The sequence below is a fragment of the Syngnathus acus genome, chromosome 12, assembly GCF_901709675.1.
Source record: "Syngnathus acus chromosome 12, fSynAcu1.2, whole genome shotgun sequence".
In the NCBI taxonomy this organism is placed as follows: domain Eukaryota; kingdom Metazoa; phylum Chordata; class Actinopteri; order Syngnathiformes; family Syngnathidae; genus Syngnathus; species Syngnathus acus.
The window spans coordinates 2,374,543-2,396,334 of record NC_051097.1 but is presented as its reverse complement, the minus strand read 5'-3'; the positions used below and the strand labels follow the sequence as shown (position 1 = coordinate 2,396,334).

At 40.5% G+C, this 21,792-nt stretch overlaps 1 protein-coding gene and 1 long non-coding RNA gene across 2 annotated transcripts in view; one reads left to right on the top strand and one right to left on the bottom strand.

Moving 5' to 3' along the window:
• Window positions 1–640: 640 nt before the first annotated feature.
• Window positions 641–21,792, top strand: part of fpgs (folylpolyglutamate synthase) — a 22,410-nt gene continuing 1,258 nt past the window's right edge. Inside the window, exons 1-14 of the mRNA XM_037265827.1 lie at window positions 641–817; window positions 9,261–9,389; window positions 9,525–9,578; window positions 9,941–10,005; window positions 10,655–10,769; window positions 12,574–12,648; window positions 12,861–12,922; window positions 14,179–14,281; window positions 15,151–15,228; window positions 16,931–17,078; window positions 17,628–17,711; window positions 18,140–18,290; window positions 19,309–19,384; window positions 20,795–20,861. Of these exons, the coding sequence (XP_037121722.1) occupies window positions 674–817; window positions 9,261–9,389; window positions 9,525–9,578; window positions 9,941–10,005; window positions 10,655–10,769; window positions 12,574–12,648; window positions 12,861–12,922; window positions 14,179–14,281; window positions 15,151–15,228; window positions 16,931–17,078; window positions 17,628–17,711; window positions 18,140–18,290; window positions 19,309–19,384; window positions 20,795–20,861 (1,351 nt within the window). The 5' untranslated portion in view covers window positions 641–673. The remainder of the gene's footprint in view (window positions 818–9,260; window positions 9,390–9,524; window positions 9,579–9,940; window positions 10,006–10,654; window positions 10,770–12,573; window positions 12,649–12,860; window positions 12,923–14,178; window positions 14,282–15,150; window positions 15,229–16,930; window positions 17,079–17,627; window positions 17,712–18,139; window positions 18,291–19,308; window positions 19,385–20,794; window positions 20,862–21,792) is intronic.
• Window positions 4,150–21,792, bottom strand: part of LOC119131459 — a 22,126-nt gene continuing 4,483 nt past the window's right edge. The window contains exons 2-3 of the long non-coding RNA XR_005099670.1: window positions 15,593–15,602; window positions 4,150–4,161 (exon numbers count right to left, since the gene is read on the bottom strand). This is a non-coding gene — a long non-coding RNA (uncharacterized LOC119131459). The remainder of the gene's footprint in view (window positions 4,162–15,592; window positions 15,603–21,792) is intronic.

The following is a 21,792-nucleotide window of genomic DNA, read 5'->3' as shown; positions in this document are numbered from 1 at the left end:
AGGCTCAAGTGTTGTGTGGTTATGGTATGGTAACGGTATTTACAACACGTTAACAGAACATCTTTGGAAACCTGTGTGTTACTGTTGAATCCACGAGCCGGCCTTCGATGTTTGGGTAAAATATATAAATACCGGGGATTGTATTTAAAATTTATATTTTGAATGATGCTATTAATATGATAATTATGCTAAATGGGCTTTAAAGCATAAACATGAGAAATATTGTCCCTCGTGGGCATTTATTACTATTCTTCTTCTTCTTCTTCTTCTCATCATTATTCAATGTTTTACCAGGTAAGTCAATTGAGAACACTTTCTCATTTACAATGGCGACCGAGAGGAAATAAGGTGTGGGAAGTGTCTTGCCCAAGAACACAAGGACACGTGATTCGGTCATCGCTGGATTCGAACCCTTTACCGTCCGCTTACAGATCGACCCGCTGTAATGCCTCTACTTTCACAATTCACCCCCCCCCCCCCCCAACTGTCTTGTTTTCTTTTTTTTTCTAATATACATTTAATTTTTTTTAAATTAGTTTGTATAGTTTTTTACTTTATTTTTTAAACGCTATGAATTTCTGCATAATCATTTGCTTCCGCAACGTCATCAAGTACGTCACGCCCCAAACACCATATTTGGTTCTAACTTCCCTTGACAGCTCAGCGTCCAATAATGGTTTGCATGTCGCGCGTGTGGAAGCCGTCTGTGTTTGCGGCGAGGCTCAGAAGGCGAGTCTGGCCGTGCAAGTTGGCGGGTTTTCCAGTCCAACACTACAGCACCAAGACTGCTCCTCATATTCCGGGAATGGAGTACCAGGTGAGCCCTGTTCATACAAATCTTCCGCGTTACGCCGCTCGCTAACTCGCTGCTGGCTAGCTAGTCTGGCGAGTCTGTTAAATTCTTACCGCAACTTTTGAGTTGCATTAAAGTTTCCTGTTAGTCCTCAACATGGCTGACAGGAGAAGACTACGGACACTCCGGCCTTATTTGACACAGTCAGTGAAGCCTTACGATTGTACAGTATCTATCTAGTGCGCCTGTGTCATCCGAAGTGTAGACGGCTCTTTTTGCTCAACTGAAAGACAACTGCCACATGAAATGATCGTGATTTAACCAAACGATTTAACGTGGAGCAGATGGCAAACGCAACACGTGCTGCGTATGAATTGAGTTGCTGAGGTTAGGGTTGCTATTGTCTCGTTTAATCGCGGTGATGATGGTAGATAATCTAATTTTGCACTAAACTTCAAACGCTGTTCTTCTGCCACTGATGTCTCGGATAGCAACCCTGTCACCGTTATTTCGGAGAGCGTCTTGGAACTGAACGATTAGAAAACATGCGCAATTCTTTCATATTATTACGATTTAATATGAAGTTAAAAATTTCAAGGTCCTATTACGATTTATAATAATAATCACAATCATAATAAATACTAATTATACTATTATTATTCAAAATTCAAGCAATACATGAAGATGTATCACAATGAAAAATCTAATTAATTGTACCTAAATGTTGGGCTTTTGCAAAAATTAGGTTAAGCATGTCTTATTAGATATGGTTTATACAACTATTTCATTGAGAGTTGTTTACTCCTAAAACACTTTGACTTGTATTTTTTCACACAAGTTCACAAAATTCTATAAACAAGTCTGGCATTAGTTGCTACAGTATAATTTAAAAGAATTAAATTGGTCCACAATATAAAAATGAGCTATGCATCTGAAATAAATAAAAAAAATCACAAATGAGCACTGCTACGTAGTACATCTTGTATTCTCTCACGGAGACTGCCATTTTTAGGATAATTTGATTTTGCAAGAGTGCAAATTAATGAGTTCTTGACTTCCAGCTTTTTTGTTTTGCACAAATTCTTTGATTTCAACACAACACCCAGATTACATATTCAATTGCCAGTATAATTTAAAAGAATATAATTATGCAAATGTATTTATTTGTTTTTACCCTTCCCGCAAGCCTTAAACACACTTAAACTTGATGAAAACCGGCTTTAGAAGTGTTACTTTGCACCTATTCTTACATTTTCATGATCAATAACTTTTTGTATCACATCAAACTGAGAAAATAAACACGTTTGCACTGTTTTATTACAACTGACACATACAGTGCCTTGCGAAAGTATTCGGCCCCCTTGCACTTTTCAACATTTCGCCACATTTCAGGCTTCAAACATAAAGATATAAAATTGTAATTTTTTGTCAAGAATCAACAACAAGTGGGACACAATCGTGAAGTGGAACGAAATTTATTGGATAATTTAAACTTTTTTAACAAATAAAAAACTGAAAAGTGGGGCGTGCAATATTATTCGGCCCCCTTGCGCTAATTCAAGATTCAAGAGTTTTTTATTCGCCATGTTTGAGCGTGCCAAACAAGGAATTTGACTTCGGTAAAACACACCCTCTGTTCAACATTTAGGTGACTAACAACACTCAGGACATGTGAAAAATGGCAAAAACAGTGTAGACAAATTCAAAAAAGGTGTGAAGAGCAGGATGTTATTGCACAGTAATGACTCTGAGACTCTAAGAGTGGTGTGAGTTCATCAGAGCAACAGCCTGGGGGAAGAAGCTGTCTCTGTGTCTGCTGGTTTTGGCGTACCGAGCTCTATAACGCCGTCCGGAGGGGAGTAGTTCAAACAGACTGCAACCTGGGTGAGAAGGGTCTGTAGAGATGTTCGTTGCACGTTTCCTGGTCCTGGACAGGTACAAGTCTTGGATGGGAGGTTGATTCCAATGATCTTTTCTGCAGTCCTGATTGTCCGTTGCAGTCTGTGCTTGTCTTGTTTGGAGGCTGATCCAAACCAGACAGTGATGGAGGTGCAGAGAACAGACTGGATGATGGCAGTGTAGAAGGTCTTCAGAAGCTCTCGCGGCAGGTTGAACTTCTTGAGCTGTCTCAGGAAGTACAGCCTCTGCTGGGCCTTCTTCCGGACAGAGTCTATGTGGCCGGTCCATTTCAGGTCCCGAGAGATTGTGGTTCCCAGGAACTTGAAGGTGTCTGTGGAGAGAATAGTATTACTGCGGATAGTGAGGGGTAAAAGTGGTGAAGGGTCTCGCCTGAAGTCCACTGTCATCTCCACGGTCTTGAGCGGGTTCAGCTCCAGGTGGTTTTGGCTGCACCAGTGGACCAGCCGCTCCACCTCCTGTCTGTACGCAGTCTCACCACCGTCCTGGATCAGTCCGATGAGAGTGGTGTCGTCTGCATACTTCAGGAGCTTCACAGGAGAGTCACCTGAGGAGAAATCATTGGTGTAGAGCAGGGGTGTCAAACTCCTTTATTTCACGGGCCGCATTGTAGTCATAGCTTCTTTCGGAGGGCCATTATGACTGTCAACCCAAATGAATGTATGAGCACCTCATATTATATACAGTAAAAGCTACAAAACAAACTGACAAATAACTCGTCTTCAAATCAGATGAGTTAAAAACTGGTCAAATATTTATAAAAAAAAAAAAGATATTAAAAGTGAAGACAATTTGCAATTCTAGTAATGACACACAAATTTGATGCACAATTTGTCTTCGCAGGCCACATAAAATGATGTGGCGGGCCGTATCTGGCCCCGGGCCTTGAGTTTGACACCTGTGGTGTAGAGAGAGAAGAGCAGTGGGGAGAGGACGCACCCCTGAGGGGCTCCAGTATTGGTGGTCCGGGTGTCAGATGTGATGCCCCCCAGCCTCACACCCTGTCTCCTGTTGGTCAGGAAGCTGGTGATCCACTGACAGGTGGAGGCAGGCACCGCAAGCTGGATGAGCTTCTGTTGGAGGATGTCAGGAGCGATGGTGTTGAACGCCGAGCTGAAGTCCACGAACAGGATCCTGGCGTACGTTCCTGGGGTGTCCAGGTGGTGCAGGATGTAGTGCAGTCCCATGTTGACCGCATCATCCACTGACCTGTTTGCCCGGTAGTGGGTGACAACGATGATAGAGGTGTGGACAGAATAGTTGTGGGGAGAGGTGAGTATGTAGATTGTGCTGCAGGAAGTCCCGTTGTGTGGGAGGACCGATCAAACCTGCAGTAGAACCTGTTTAGCTGGTTAGCAAGCCTTGGGCTCTCCACAGGACGGGGGTTTAAAGATTAAAGATTAAAGTCCCAATGATTGTCACACACACATCTGGGTGTGGTGAAATTTGTCCTCTGCATTTAACCCATCCCCATGTGATTTTAATCCATCCCCTGGGGGAGAGGGGAGCAGTGAGCAGCAGCGGTGCCGCGCTAGGGAATCATTTGGTGATCTAACCCCCCAATTCCAACCCTTAATGCTGAGTGCCAAGCAGGGAGGCAATGGGTCCCATTTTTATAGTCTTTGGTATGACCCGGCCGGGGTTTGAACCCACAACCTTCCAGTCTCAGGGCGGACACTCTACCACTAGGCCACTGAGCTGGTTCGTTTCTTGTACCCCGTGATGCTCTGCAGACCTTTCCACACTGTTGAGGGATCAGGATTGGCAGAGAGGTGTCTCTTCAGGTTCTCCCCGTAACACCTCCTGGCTTTCCTGACCTCTCGGTTCAGTGTGTTTCTGGTCTGCTTGAACAGGTCGCGGTCGCCACTCCTGTAGGCCTCTTCCTTGACTTTGCGCAGCCTCCTGAGGTTCAGTGTAAACCAAGGTTTGTCGTTGTTGTACGTGCAGAAGGTCTTAGTCTGCACACACAGATCCTCACAAAAACTGATGTATGATGTGACAGTGTCAGTGAGTTCATGCAAGTCTGAAGTTGCAGACTCGAAAACTCCCCAATCGGTGCAGTCAAAGCAGGCTTGGAGGTCCTGCCTTGACTCCACTGTCCACTTCCTCACAGTCCTCACCACAGGCTTAGAAGTTTTTAGTTTCTGCCTGTAGGCCGGGATCAGATGAACTAGACTAGTCCTAAAGCTGCACGAGCCGCAGAGTGGTATGCATCCTTGATCACGGTGTAGCAGTGGTCCAGAGTCTGTGCCCCTCTGGTGGGACACGTTACGTGCTGTCTGTATCTGGGGAGTTCGTGTGCGAGGTTCACCCTGTTAAGATCACCCAGAACAATGATTAGTGAATTTGGTAGAAGTTTCTCCATGTCTGTTACCTGGTCAGCCAGCATCTGCGTGGCTTCACTCGCACGTGCGTGTGGTGGAATGTAAACAGCCGCCATGACGATTGAGGAGAACTCCCGTGGTGAATAGAACGGCCGGCAGTTTATGAAAAGTGTTTCTAGGAGAGGGCTGCAAAACTCTTTCAACACCGTGACATCAGTACACCAACGTTCATTAATGTAGAAACAGAGACCACTTCCCTTCGATTTTCCGGAGAGCTCCGCGCTGCGATCTGCACGAGTTAGCCTATACCCCGCTAGCTCCACGGCGTGGTGGGGGGTTCGTTCGCTGAGCCACGTTTCCACAAAGCACAGCGCGGCGGATCTGCTGAAGTCCGTGTTCCTTGAAGTGAGGAGCAGCAGTTCGTCCATCTTGTTCGCCAGGGAGCGGACATTCGCCAGATGAATTGACGGTAGGGCAGAACGGAACCCTCTCTCCCTCAGCTTTACGAGTGCTCCGGCTCGTTTTCCGCGCCGCCGTCGCGCAAGCTTGTATAGCACCGCCGCTCCGGCTAGAATCTCCGACAAACAGTCTGAATCAGAGAGAACAGGAGAGAAAATACCAGAAGAAGACTGTCCGATGTTTAACAGCGCTTCTCTGGTAAAAGTGATCCGGGATGGACAGCAGAGGACACAGAAAACACACAAAATAAGACAAAGAAACAGAGAGCGACTCACCGTGGCTGCCATCCGCGGCGCCATCATATGACAAAAAGATATACTTTGTAGCGCCACCTTTTGCTGCAATTACAGCTGCAAGTCGCTTGGGGTATGTCTCTATCAGTTTTGCACAGCGAGAGACTGGAATTCTTGCCCATTCTTCCTTGCAAAACAGCTCGAGCTCAGTGAGGTTGGATGGAGAGCGTTTGTGAACAGCAGTCTTCAGCTGTTTCCACAGATTCTCGATTGGATTCAGGTCTGGACTTTGACTTGGCCATTCTAACACCTGGATACGTCTATTTGTGAACCATTCCATTGTAGATTTGGCTTTATGTTTTGGATCATTGTCCTGTTGGAAGATAAATCTCCGTCACAGTCTCAGGTCTTTTGCAGACTCCAACAGGTTTTCTTCCAGAATGGTCCTGTATTTGGCTCCATCCATCTTCCCATCAATTTTAGCCATCTTCCCTGTCCCTGCTGAAGAAAAGCAGGCCCAAACCATGATGCTGCCACCACCATGTTTGACAGTGGGGATGGTGTGTTCAGGGTGATGAGCTGTGTTGCTTTTATGCCAAACATATCGTTTTGCATTGTGGCCAAAAAGTTCGATTTTGGTTTCATCTGACCAGAGCACCTTCTTCCACGTTTGGTGTGTCTCCCAGGTGGCTTGTGGCAAGCTTTAAACGAGACTTTTTATGGATATCTTTGAGAAATGGCTTTCTTCTTGCCACTCTTCCATAAAGGCCAGATTTGTGCAGTGCACGACTGATTGTTGTCCTATGGACAGACTCTCCCACCTCAGCTGTAGTTATCTGCAGTTCATCCAGAGTGATCATGGGCCTCTTGGCTGCATCTCTGATCAGTCTTCTCCTTGTTTGAGATGAAAGTTTGGAGGGACGGCCGGGTCTTGGTAGTGGTCTGATACTCCTTCCATTTCAATATAATTGCTTGCACAGTGCTCCTTGAGATGTTTAAAGCTTGGGAAATCTTTTTGTATCCAAATCCGGCTTTAAACTTCTCCACAACAGTATCTCGGACCTGCCTGGTGTGTTCCTTTGTCTTCATGGTTCTCTCTGCGCTTTAAACAGAACCCTGAGACTATCAAAGAGCAGGTGCATTTATACGGAGACTTGATTACACACAGGAGCATTCTATTTATCATCATCAGTCATTTAGGACAACATTGGATCATTCAAAGATCCTCACTGAACTTCTGGAGTGAGTTTGCTGCACTGAAAGTAAAGGGGCCGAATAATATTGCACGCCCCACTTTTCAGTTTTTTATTTGTTAAAAAAGTTTAAATTATCCAATAAAGTTCGTTCCACTTCACGATTGTGTCCCACTTGTTGATTCTTGACAAAAAAGTAAAAATTTATATCTTTGTTTGAAGCCTGAAATGTGGCGAAATGTTGAAAAGTTCAAGGGGGCCGAATACTTTCGCAAGGCACTGTACTTGCGCAAGAAAGATTGAAGCATTGTACAAAATCCAACACCAAGAACAGACATGAACGAGCAACAACAGGCTAAACGATGCGGTATGCTAACGTGACATAAACATAAACGAAGAGCTGAGAACAGGCCTGACGTAACATTAACAGTTATCCAAATAACTATAACATAAAGAACACTTATCAAACTATCTATGTCACTCCAAATCATTAAATCCATCGATCGTCCTTTATGTAAACAATGCCGCGTGTGCGCCGCTGACGTCTGAGTCATCGTCCGTTGCAGTTCAAATAATTCCACAGGCCCATATAACGATATATAAATTATATATTGTTAGAGTGGTTCTCACGCTAACTTATTTTGCAAGAACCACACGGGAGACAGTATGCCCTTTTAAACACTTGCAAGTGGAGAGTCATTCGTCGCTGTGCATACAGCGATGATCGAATGAGGTCTGACTCAGGCCTCTTGCAAGAGCATTTGAGAGAAACAGGGTGGGGGTGAGAGTGGACAGGATGGGGTTGAAGCCCCTGGCCTCTGGTCAAAGCATAGCAGGGGGTCTTTTATGATGTGTAAACAGACCAACTTTGATTGCTTCCTCTGCAGCTGGTCAATCAGTTCAAAAGATCTTAGCACTTTGTTTTACTACTTTTGTTAAGACCGGACAAGCTAGGTTAATTATTACAGGTTACATTCAGTTGAGCCCGCGAAGCAAGCAAAAATGAGCAAGAAACAGAGATGTTTGGAAAGCTTCTTCGGAAAGGAAAAAAAGTCCAATGAGGAGACGGAAGAAGAAGAGGCTACGACTTCTAAGAAAAGGAAAGCTGCATTTAAAAGACTATGACGCGCCAAGCCCACTCTGCATAATATGTGGCGACAGGCTAGCTAACGAGGCAATGAAGCCCTCAAAACTGCTTCGGCACATGGAGACCAAGCATCCTGCATTAAAAGACAAACCTTAACCACTTCGGGTGTCATTGTCTCCGATTACGCCTAGATGGGACCGGCTCGTTTCTGAGAAACAAGCTCAGTGCTCCCACTAATTCAATGTAATGGTGAGTTTTATTTTAATGTCGTTTATACTTGTTTTTATGCCAGTCGTATCATTTTATTTCATCGTATTCATATATTTATTATAAATGTATTATTTATTTATATAAATGTATTATTTAGTTACATAAATGTATTATTTATTTATATAAAGGCCGGTCCGCGGAAATATTTCTGACACGTAACCGGTCCGTGGCGCAAAAAAGGTTGGGGATCACTGCTTTATGTAATCAACGCCGCGTGTGCGCCGCCCCGCTGACGTCAGTTGCAGTTCAAATTACACTAATCCCTTGCTACATCGCGGTTCGTTTATCGCGGTTTCACTACATCCCGAATTTTTGAATTTTGAAAATTTGTGAATTTCACATAAGTCGCACCTGAGTATAAGTCAACCCCCCCACCCCCCCCCCCCCCAACTATGGAAAAAAAACGCGATTTATAGTCCGACAAATACGGTACATTATTTTATGTGGCCCTTGAAGGCATATAATGTCTGTCAACTTCCATGATTCTTGCTAAAGTCTGTACCAAAATGTTTGACATGGGTAAAAACATTGAGATTTTGCAATATGTTTTTTAACTTTTTACAGTAGCTTGAACAATTGAACAAACTGCTATCCTTGACATCTAATTTTAAAACTAGTAATATATCATTTTTATGTGTTAATACGATCAGACGATTACATAAACATTTATTGGGTTTCACTGTCATACAATCGACATGTACAAAGTGGTCCATCTGTGGTGTAAAAGCCTAATACAGATGAATTTATAGCTTTGTGACCTTGTAAGTAATCACGTTAAATCGCAACAATATTGAGGGGGAAGACATTTTTAATGCAGTGATGTCACATTTGAGAAATCTCAAACTCTTTGCACCAAAAGATTAATCATCTGTTTTGTTGCTTATTGTATTTGTAGATTGCTCAGCCGATTATTAAATCAAGTATCAAAACAACAAAAAATGTCTAATTGACTATGTTATAAGGGCTTTACTGCTTTTGTTTTAGGATGCCATTTGTACCCTCAACACGCTACAGACAAATGCCAGTTCTCTGGAGCAAGTACGGCGAGAGCGGAGCCATCCTGAGCTGCAGCTTCAAGCCATGAGAAGCTTCCTGGAACGGGCCGGCCTCACCGTGAGTACAGTATTAAACTCAAATAGTCCAAAGGTCACATTCTATGACTGTAATGATTACAAAGGAAACTATTGTTTGTTGTGATCGCTTCAGTACTTATTACATCATTGGTTATCTTGTGTGTGTTTTTCAAAGGTGAAGGAACTAGACCACCTAAACATCATTCATGTGACGGGAACAAAGGGCAAGGTGAGTTGACCTGATGCAAATGTCTGTGTTGTCGGCAAAGCGGTAGCTTGGTGGCAGTGGTGGATGGTTAGCATGGCTCTGCCTTGCAGTTCTGAGGATTGGGGTTTGGATCTCAGCATTTCTGTGGGAAGTCTGCATTTTCAACCTGTGCATGCATGTTAGGTTCATGAAAGACTCTGAATTGTCCAGAGCAGTGAATATGAGAGTGAATGGTTGTTGATACAATATGGGCTCCGATTGGCTGGGGACCAGTATAGAAAGTCTGCTGGGATAAGTTGCAACTTACATGCGACCTTATGAAAATAAATAGTATGGAAAATAAGATTTTTAGTATTTGTATTTTTCATTTTTTTGTTTTCCAGGGGTCAACATGTGCCTTCACTGAGCAAATTTTGAGAGGTTATGGCTTCCGAACAGGATTTTACAGGTAAAATGTATGATTACGATTCAGTGGACCTCTGCAAACGCAAAGTTGAGCACCTGGTAAATCACATATAGGCAGATTAAAAAAAATCTGGGATTCCTAATTTTTTATAATTGTGCCAGTTTATCCATTTGTTACCCTGAGGGTTCAAATAAACAACTGCATCTCCCTGACTGCATTGTATGCAACCAAATTCTGTGCTGGAGCAACCAAATGAAAAAATTGCCAGCACCAGTGCCACCAGGGCAAAAGTGTGGAGCCCTGCTACACACATCTATTATACTCAAATGTCTTGCTATTTGCTGGCCGGTCCCCATTTCTATGTGAATAGGGGGATTCAACTGTAGTATGTCCATCTGTGTTAGCGCTGGTAACACATGGGCTCTATTGTTGAAACAAAACATGATGTAGGCAGGATATGGATCTGTATTCTATTATTTTGCTTGCTCTCATGTGGTTATACAGAATATTAAGTACCTTGAGATAACATCTGTTTTGAATCGTCATACACGGATATTGCTAATTGATTAAATCGGCAGATACAAATATTGATCATTGATTATTCATATTTCAGTATGTTTGCTTTTAGAAAGCCTTCAAGCTTATTTTTTTATTTTATTTTTTTTAAATAGTTTGTTTACTGTGGTTGTAGTTCCCCACACTTGGTCCAAGTAAGGGAGAGGATCCGAATCAATGGACAGCCAATTGGGAAAGACCTATTTACAAAATATTTCTGGCAGGTTTATGGACGACTGGATGAAACAAAGGTGGGTGAATAATGCAACAAGTCACGCATACAGTTTATTACAGTATTTTATTTCATGTACCATATTTTTTAACCCTGCAGCTTATCAATTTTCATTAAAACACTGCATCTTATACGCCGGTGCGGCTTATATTTGAACAAAACAGGAATTTTAGCTGGCGCGGCTTATATTCAGAAATTACGGTATTTTAATTTTCATGTTGCTATTCCTGATTTATTAGAAATCATATTCCATAAGGCTTTTGAAATATTGCATGTTAAGAGCTGGAGTTTTTGGACTGTAATTCCTGTCAGATGTGTAATATTAGGAGTATACAAAGACAACAGGGCTGTGTTTGTCCTGTGTTTTGCTCCTTCACAACCAAAGACGTCAGACACCCGACAATCTTGCGTCTTATAAGACTTTTAAGATAATTCTTTTGTGTGAGGTGTGTTAAGCGTGCTTATGTCCTCAGTAAAAAGGGTCTAAAACCAGTCGGGGCTGACAATATTCTATTCTATACTAAACCTGTTTAATATACCATAAAAAAAAAATTATTTGTGGAGGAAGTTCTCCTGAGGTGGTTGACTCCACAAACGGAGAGGCAATGAAATGAAGCCAATCAAAGAAGCTCTCTCACTGACAAACGTAGGAGCAGCAGTAAATAAATATCCTACCAATCCTATCTAGTAATTTCCTACCTGATGTTCATTCATCCATTTCCTGAACCACTTATCATCCCTCAGTCGGGTCGTAGAAGCGCTGGAGGGTATCCCAGCCGTCTTGGGGCGGTAGGCGGCCTGGCGACGTCGTTTTCTTATAAATATGCGTTTCCGGGATGGTGTCAAGTGGTTCTCAAAATAAGCATTATTTCCATGCAGACATTGCCATCATCTTCAAAAATATTCAGCCAACGTTGGCGCATAACCGGAGGGCCTGTATTATTATTATTTTTTTAACTTTATTTAGGAACACAAAACAAATAAAAATATCAGCCTGAAACAAACCAAAAGACAATGAATCCTCTACTGTAGAGCCTACAAAATAATACCCACTTTGTGTTCCCATTAAAATAATTTGACCTCCTTTATAAATTTTCTAATTTATCAACATTTGTGTATATGCCTTTTAGGATGAGCCTTATTGTCTTTGTAATCGCAAAGTCACTTGTGGACACGCATACTTGACCGGTGTTGAAAGAACATCTTTATGTGTACGGAATTGAGTTTATTTGAGGACCCCACACACAATACAAACCAAATCGTTTAATGTTTTTAAACTGTTAAAATGGTTTATCTTTGCCTGTCAAAGATAATAAATACATCTTTTAAGAGTTGAAACATCCTTATTTGTGTATCTGGATTTAGTGTCACAATTAAGTTGTCTAATACAACACGAGACCCTTGACATCATGATGAGCATGACCCACGCGTGACAATGAAGCTGGGTCACATTACTTGCATTGCCATTAAGCAACTCAAAATTCTTTCCTGATGCAATTCACTTTGCAAAACCCACTAGCAAATGTGATGCCAAGTTGCTTGTGGTTTGGCTGGGAAGTAGCTTTGGGGTCAGATGCTTATTTATGGTCACTAAATAAGACACGACACTTTAAATTGGACATAGGATTGCGTACCGTTAGGTCCAAAAGTATTTAAACTGTGTCATTGTGTATTTAAAATAAAAACTTAGCCTTTCAACTTTTAGCATTAATAAATCAGAGCTATTTTGCTTTGCATACTTTCATTACACTACATATAGGCCAAATCTTCTGAGACACTGAGTCATTCTTTTTCCAATAATTCAATATCCGTTTAATTCTTAGGAAGCTCATGGGACAATGCCTGCATATTTCCGCTTTCTCACCATCTTGGCCTTTCATGTCTTCCTTCAAGAAAAGGTAGGTATTCAGTTTACATTGTCAGACAGCAATTTGGAGCTTGAATTGAGCTGTGCCAGAATCCAACACATTCGGTACCTCCTCAACCCTGTAATAAAAAGCATGACCCAGTAATTATCAAACTACATTGTTCAAAATTTACAGATATGGAGCATGACCTGTATTTTAAAGAAATCCTGTCAGGATATGTTTCATTGTCGTCCTTTGTTCAGGTGGATTTGGCTGTGATTGAGGTTGGGATTGGTGGAGCGTTTGACTGCACAAACATTATAAGGTACATTTGCTGTTTCCCCTTTGATATCAACTGTCTAAAAAAGTGATGAGCAGACATGTAGTTGTCATATTTGGAGGTACAATTTTGACCTGACACAGCAAAATGTGTCACAGTAACCCATATTTGAAAAATATTTCTGGCATAATCAAAAAATAATGATCTCGGCTTTCTTATGACACAACAACCATTGTGCTACACTACTCATTGTTACTAATTAGGATGCTATTTTCTCATGTGTTTGACCACAAGGAAAAAAATTATACCGCTAACCTTAGAAACAGGTGATTGGTTAGGTCTAGTATGGAACTATGAGGCAACGTAATCAAGTTTTTTTTATATCAAATACTGATACCAAATACCATGTTCAAAGAAAAAAAATTAAGGAACAACAGGAACAAATCATTAACTATTAAACTTGAAGTCCTGTGTCAAATTAAGAACTTCGGATTTTCCCCTACAGTCTAGCTGTTTCTACCTATAGGTGTCGGTAATGTCAGCGCGTTAATTGGTGACAAGTAAGGTGGGGGGAGCGGCGCAGTCGGAGAATATAGTACAGAACCAAAGCTAAAGGTTTCTTTTCAACATCATTCTATAATATTCTTTAAACACAATTTGATACATTACCTCATAGTCACTGCTACTCATCTTTCACTCAGCCACTGGAAACAAGAACTCACGATGCTATGTTCTGGTATTCATGGAAAATGTGATATTATTTCAGGAAAAACACTACCGTTTTTGTCCGTATGGTGTCGCCATAATCAACAAAAAACGAAATTTGTCAGTGCTTCTTAGACACTTGCTTGTGTTGCTACTGTCTTTGTAATAGTCATTCAATATGAATAGACATGGCTCGTTTTGAACTCCAGCTATGTTGAGTAGTATTTTTAATCGTTTTTTACAGTCTTGGCCTTGTCTCATTCTCGACTTCTGTCTCTATACTCTCTTGATAGTTTCTTGGTCTCATTTGGTGTGGTCTTGACTCCAAGGCTAGAGTACTCTTTACACAATGTCATTGTTTAACATTTCACAGTGTTTATTTCATGAAAATGAAGTAGAAGTTTGGCCTACAGAACCCCTGTTGCCACGTACAGTGTCTCAGAATCTACCTGAGATGTTCTGGCTCATTTTGACATGGCAGATCACAGTTTTGGACTGCATTGATGACTGTTGTGTTCCGTATACATTCACATGTGGCATAATCAGCACTTGTAGTTATTGTTTTTACCTTTTTACTTGACTTTGCTACTTCACAGGAGACCGTGGGTATGTGGGATCTCTTCTTTGGGAATAGACCACACACAGATTCTCGGAGACACTATAGAGAAGATTGCCTGGCAAAAAGGGGGCATCTTTAAGGTCAGTGTTGCCATTACAGGCACAACTACCATATGTTACTTTTTGTGCTTGTTACTACTCTTCATCAGATCTTCAGAAATAGTATGGGCTTGCTTGGATTCACCTAAGAGTAGCGACAACTTCACCTTTTGATTTATGATTTAAAGTTCCCGTTCTTGTACTGACTTCAGCCAAAGTTTCCCCAATAACCAGCCTAGTCAACGAATTACTTTTTTTTTTTCTTTCGAACTTATTTTGGGGGTGATATTATAGCATTGATTTGAGGTTTCTCTATCTTCTGTTTGACATTATAATCTCACACGCATGCACGTGTCTGATTGTCACTTAACTTGATATTTTAAAGACAGATTTTATTTGCCATAGACAAAAACACAGAATTTTATATCAACTAAAATGCTGGTAACGTAAAAGTGGCTTATACATCTCAGACAGAATCCTGATTTAGTACATCAACGACAGAGTGAATGGCACATTTTAATTTGTAGTTGAGTAGGTTTTACACACTTCTACTTTAGGAACTCCATTTCTCATCATAAGTGGTCACAAAGTATGAAGGGTTGGGAATGCCTCTATTAGTTTTACTGGATGAAATTACTTGTTCATACACAATATATTTAGATTGTAAACTTGCCTGAATATTGATCGCAAGTTTCTGAAGCGACTGGTTGGTTATTGGCCCTATTTTGACGGACAATAAAATGACTCACGGACAATGAAATGACTCACGGAAATAATGTTTATCTGCATTGGTTTTAAAAATTACAAATAGATCCGGTTTTCTATCATGCAGCAATGTTTTTGTCGTATCTCCTCTGACTTCCTCATCTGCATGTTAAGATCTGTCCTTTTTTTGTTTTTTGTTTTTTTAGCCAGGAGTCCCTGCTTTCACAGTCAAACAGTCAGGAGAGGCAATGGATGTACTGAGGAACAAGGCCAAAGAGATCAGCGTAAGCAAACATTCATTTGATATACCTTTTACTGATATCTAAATTTTAATTGTTCACATACCGATGGGTCTCTCGACCACGTCCATCAATTCAGTTTGTAATTAAATCAATTACATATTTTGTTAGCTACCTCTTTATGAAATAATTGAACAAGCCATTCTTTGTTTTGGTCCCACTATTTTATGAATACAAATGAGACTTCACCACTGATCGACAGATTTCAGACTTTTTCGGAACAAAATGAATGGGCTCTAGATAAGGACAAAACAATTCAGAACTGCTCTCTAGGGTTTCTTTGCAGTCGAGCAATAAGGGCGAGAGTGGGGTGCTGTTAAGAGAGTTACGACGCCTCGAAGGTGGACACATTTTTTTCTCTTTTGTGGGCGTCCATTAGAGCAGTGTTTCCCAACCACTGTGCCGCGGCACACTGGTGTGCCGTGAGAGATGTTCAGTTGTGCCGTGGGATTGTCCACTATTAATTACGGAGCGCATTGTAAACAGGATCGCCAAACCACTGGTCAGTTCACGCAAGGCCTGGTCAGCCACTTGCTAATCGTGCATGCATGGAGAATCGGAGAATCTTGAAATGTTATGCTCTGTCGGTCTGATTGTGCTGCATTGGCACATATTCAGTTTATGTGTGTGTTGCTGTGTGATTTTGCTAACAGTAACAGACACTATGACGGTTGTGGTGCGTTTGTGGTCCAATGGAAATCAGAGCATGCAGTTCAACCGGAGAACCTGGATTGGTTATTTTTCACATACATAAAATAAACAGTCAAGTCGAGACACCTCGACTGTGATAGCCACTCAGCTGCTGTCAGAACAGCAGAGCGTCATTAAAAGTGACTTTGTTCTTATTGTTGCAATATTTATAGACCTAGTCTAAAACAGTAAACAAAATCACGTTGATTCTTTTATTTTAATCACAATCACTTTAAATAGTTTATTTCTTACACCGTCTAAAACCTTTTTAAAAAACAGTCACTTTTATTTAAAAAAAAGGAATACAATTTAAAAAATATTTAGTATTTATTTCTATTAAATTATTCGACTCTCCATACATATATATATATAGGAATAGGACTTTACGTCTTTCGTTGTAATATAACTGATTTTAATATAGGAGCATAACAGATTTTTGTTGGCGGTGTGCCGCGAGATTTTTTCCAATGAAAAGGTGTGCCGTGAATGAAAAAAGGTTGGGAAACACTGCATTAGAGAATAGTGGCATTGTCGATTAATGTGTAGTGTTCATTTGCTATCAGTGAACGTGTGCTAACATTAACCTTAGATGGTGCTAAATGAGTCTAGCATCCAAGATTTAAGTTAACACACACCCTTTACGGTCCTCCCTCCACCCATATATAAATATGCTTTTGGCAATTATTTTTATTTTTTTTGCCAAAGGTCTTTGCCCTAGGGTTGCTCAATTAATCGAATTTTAATCATGATTACGATTTTGGCTGCAAAGGATCTTAATATTCCTATAATCAAAGACAAATGCTTATTTGGTGTTTCCTTTCTGAAACGCACATGCGCAACTCAACCGCTACACCCCCACGTGTGATTTAACAGGAGTGCTGTTTTTTAAAATTTTTTTTTTTATATTATTCAAAATGTTCAATAAAGACTGTTCCAAACATGTTCAATAAATGCTGTTTCAATTTCCAACACATAATCGCCTGAACTGTTGTTGTAGTGCCCTCTGTGGGTGTGTCCTGACTTTGAGGACTACCAGGCAAACTGTGGACCATTAAAACTGGGCTTGGCGGGACAGCACCAGCGGTCCAATGCCTCACTGGCCCTGCAACTGAGTCACACTTGGTTGCAAAGGAGATGTCAACCAGGTAATACAGGAAGAACTGCCTCTCAATTTTTAGGTATCAATTTAAATATTCAGACATCCAGTAGAGATGAAAACATGTAAGCAATTTTAAGGATTCAAGGCTAATTAAATGCTGTTGTTTTTTTCCCCCCGGACAGAAAATTGTTTACAGTATAGAGAAAATTCTTATACCCCCCTGACAGTTTTGGCTGTCAGTCAGCGTTCATCACAGCTGTCACCTCTTCCTTGTGTGACATGTAAAAACAGCTGATCGGTTTGGTTGACCTTCAAGATGAGAATAGAAGGCTTAAATGCTCCCACGCACCTGAGATACTATCCTTCAGCAGTAGCGGGGGTCAAGTTAGTTTATTGAAGATCTCCCAATCAGCTCATGTCACACAAGGAAGCGGTCACAGGTTTGACAATGGCTGAAGTGACAGCCGAAACTGTCATCAGACAATTTTCCCTTTACTGAAACACTTTTAAACACATTTAAAAGCGATTGTAATAAAGTAGACCATATTAACACTATAGCTCTCTTCAAGGCTGTTTGTTGTTGTTTTTTTAACAGAGGAAAAGTTTTTATCCACCAGTTTTGAGACCTCAAGTATACCTGAGGCAACTTCCTTCACACCCTCCCCCATCATGAAGAAAGGTACAACTTTCAAAAAGTTATATCATTATTGATCTTGTTGATAACATTGAGTTCAGATAGGTTCAGTCCACCTCTTTACATATCATTGTTTCATGAAACATTTAAGTGATAACATCACATTTCTTTCTGTTATTGTTGTCATTAGACTTGAGAATTAAAAACAAACAGAGAATTTGGCCAGGTATTGAGTATTAAGACCAAGACATTTGTATGATAAATCAGATTTTGTTTATTGTCAGACATGTATTTATTTTTTGTTTGTTTGTCTTAGATTTTTTTTCAAAATCGTTTAGCAGTATTCCAAACCACTATAATTTAGACAGGCATTGGTAATTTTCTTTGCAGATTTTCCTAACGATGATACACCTTGAATGTGACAGCATCCACTGATTTGTTTTATTTTAATTGTCATTTTTCTGTGATCTCAGGACTGGCAGACACCGAGTGGCCCGGAAGAAATCAAATGATAAAACATGGCACAATAACGTACTTCTTGGATGGTGCTCACACCATGCGTAGTATACAAGCTTGTGTAAATTGGTTCAAAGAGATCGCAGCCCAGCATGAAATGAACGCAAGGTGACCATCAGTCTCGGAAGTCAACATTCATGGGGGATAAGATTTACAACCCAGATTGATACAGTAAAATATATACCGTATTTTTTGGACTACAAGTCGCTCGGAGTACAAGTTGCATCAGCCATAAAATGCACCGTAAAGGGGAAAAAAACATATAAGTCGCACCGGAGTTTAAGTCGCATTTTGGGGAAAATTTATTTAAATTCACAAATACAAATGAAATCAACATGATACTGATTTCTACTGTCTGCCTAAAACTATCAGTAAAAATCAGTGGTGTGCTGGGACCATTTTACAGTTTCAAATCCAACCAGCCCAATCGCAGGCGCACAGGGATAATAGAGTACCGCCATATCACTTAACTCTACTATTTATGGTCTGACTCTGGGTGTCTATCACAGAAAGTGAAAAGTTACCGTATTTTTCGGACTAAAAGTCACTCCGGAATATAAGTCTCATTAGCCATAAAATGCACAATAAAGTGACAAATATATATATGTCACTCCGGAGTATAAGTTGCATTTTGGGGGGCAATTTATTCGACAAAATCCAACACCAAGAACAGACATGAATCAGCAACAACAGACTAAACGATACGGTATGCTAACGTGACATAAACACAAACGAGGAACTGAGAACGGGCCTGATGTAACATTAACAGTGATTCAAATAACTATAACATAAAGAACACGTTTATCAAACCATCTGTCTCACTCCAAATCATTAAATCCAATCTTTTGCAATCTTTTACCATGACCTAAAACAATTTTAACTGGTTTATCAATTGCTCTTACTGAGCAGAATTTTACAAATTGAGCATTGATCCGTAAGAAAAATAAACATATAAATTGTGAAACATGTAGATGTTAGGTCATTTCAGCACAATTCTGATCCTATCTTCAGATTTTGTCAGACCCATCTGGGATCTTTTTTTGTCTCGTTCTTCCTTTGCCCCCATTATTATGACAGGTGTTCAAAGAGCATTTTTTCACGCAAAACCTTGACATCTGTGTTGCAGTGGACCTGTTGCAAGAATTTTGCTGTTTAATGCAACAGGGGAGAGGGACTGTGCAGCCATGCTTAAACTTCTTATGGTCAGTAATCTGTAGCGCCTCTTTGATAATGATTAACAAATGTCAATTTGACATCCCTACTGTATATGTCTGCATATATATATATATATATAGTGTTGCATCATTTATGTTGAAAATGTAACTTAGCTACTTTTTTGAGTAATTGATGTTAAAGGTATTCCACCTCCGGTCCTCCCTGTGTGGAGTTTGCATGTTCTTCCCGTGCCTGTGTGGGTTTTTCATGGGAACTCCGGTTTCCCCCCATACCCCAAAAACATTCTTGGTAGGCCGCTTGAGCACTCCAAATTGCCCATCGGTGTGAGAGCAAATGATCATTCGTCTCTGTGTAGCCTGGGATTAGCTAGCAAGCAGTTCAGGGTGTCCCCCGCCTACTGCCCGATGACTGCTGGGATAGGCTCCAGCCCGCCCGTGACCCCCGTGAAGACAAGCGGTACGGATGGATGGATGGATGGATGGATGGATGGATGGATGGATGGATGGATGGATGGATGGATGGATGTTAAAAGTAGCTTAGTTTATTGATTACTTGATTTTGAAAATAACAAAGTTAGATTTCATGATACTTTATCAGTAAACAGATGGCGACACCACCGCTCAACAGTTTTGCCACCATTTTTAAGTGCATTTTTAACAGTGCCTATTAAGTTTTTTTTTCTTTCCTTTTTTAAAGTAAAATCCAGACAGCCTTTTTTGACTTAGTAATTTTTCTCTATCCAAAAATTCCATTTTGTGGATTCCACTTAGTAGTAAACGGGTTAGTAGTAAATAGGCTACTTGCCACTGTTAATATTGTGATGGCAACAGTTATTTATAATTGATCTTGTTTATAAATGTAATGATTAAATTTGTGGACCCGTGTCAAACTCAAGGCTCGGGGGCCAGATACGGCCCGCCACGTCATTTTATATGGCCCGCAAAGACAAATTTTGCATCGACTTCCTGTCATTACTAAAATTACAAATTGTCTTTATCTTTTAAAAATAGAGATATTGCTAGCATGTTTTTATTGCCATAAATCTTTTTAAACTATTTGAACTGTTTTTACTGATTTCAAAACTAGTTATTCATCAGTGTTGTGTAGCCTCTACTGTATGTGTATGGAAGTCATACAGTCATAATGGCCCTCCGAGGGAAACTATGAGGACAATCCGGCCCCTGAAAAAAATTAGTTTGACACCCCTGCCATACAGTCACACAGCCATGTGTGTCTTTCTCCTAAAGGTATAAGGGGTATAAGGTCTTGTGATGTTTGTATGTTTCTTTGTTTGACGTACTGGTGGGGTTTCTGAAGCTATAGATAAATCAGTGTGCGCAACGTAAGCGTAATATTTTCTTTAGCTGACACAAAGTAGTGACTGTATTTACAGCTTAAAAATGCTCTGTCACATTTGTTTTTCTCTTTCCTTTCAGCCATGCCATTTTGATTTTGCTGTGTTTTGTCCTAACATCACAGAGACCATCACTGCCTGCAGTGCAGGTGAGATCAACAATATAGTACATATTTCTTTGTCGATAATGTACATGAGGAACATTTTTGCCCCTGTCTTTTCTGTATACTTCTCTCAGGTGGTTTTGGGAGGGGCATTTAATTATTTTCAGTTATATTTAATTACTGTATTTTTTTTAAGTACAATATTATAGTGCTATTTTCCTCATTTACGTACATATTAAAATACATATTGAAAGGTGTTTGTTCTTGGGGAAGCGGGGACTGATGAATGGCATTTCTATTCATTCATTGAGATGTGAGGGTTGGTTGGTTTTTTTGGTTGGTTGGTTGGTCGTTTGTTTTTAGGCACAGGCCTGGTCACAGCCTCGCCGACTAATCAATTGAATTGTTGATTATCATGATCACCGATGTCGTCTTGATCAGTTGACTAATCTTGACAGGCCTACCGTAATTTTCGGACTATAAGTCGCACCGGAGTATAAGTCGCACCAGCCATAAAATGCCCAAAAATGTGAAAAAAAACATATAAGTCGCTCCGGAGTATAAGTCGCATTTTGGGGGGCAATTTATTCGACAAAATCCAACAACAAGAACAGACATGAACGAGCAACAACAGGCTAAACGATACGGTATGCTAACGTGACAAACACAAACGAGGAGCTGAGAACGGGCCTGACGTAACATTCAGTTATTTAAAAAAAAAACTATTACATAAATAACACTGTCAACAATGCCGTGTGCCGCGCCGCAGTTCAAATTATTCCACAGGCCCATACAACGATATATAAACTATATTTTAAATAACTATCACATAAACAACAATATTATCAAACCATTTGTGTCACTCCAAATCATTAAATCCATCGATCAAATTTCTCGTCCTTTATGTCATCCTGGTGACAGAGGACATGTCCAGAGGATATGGCGCTTTAAAGTGTTAATTACTTTATTTGATTTT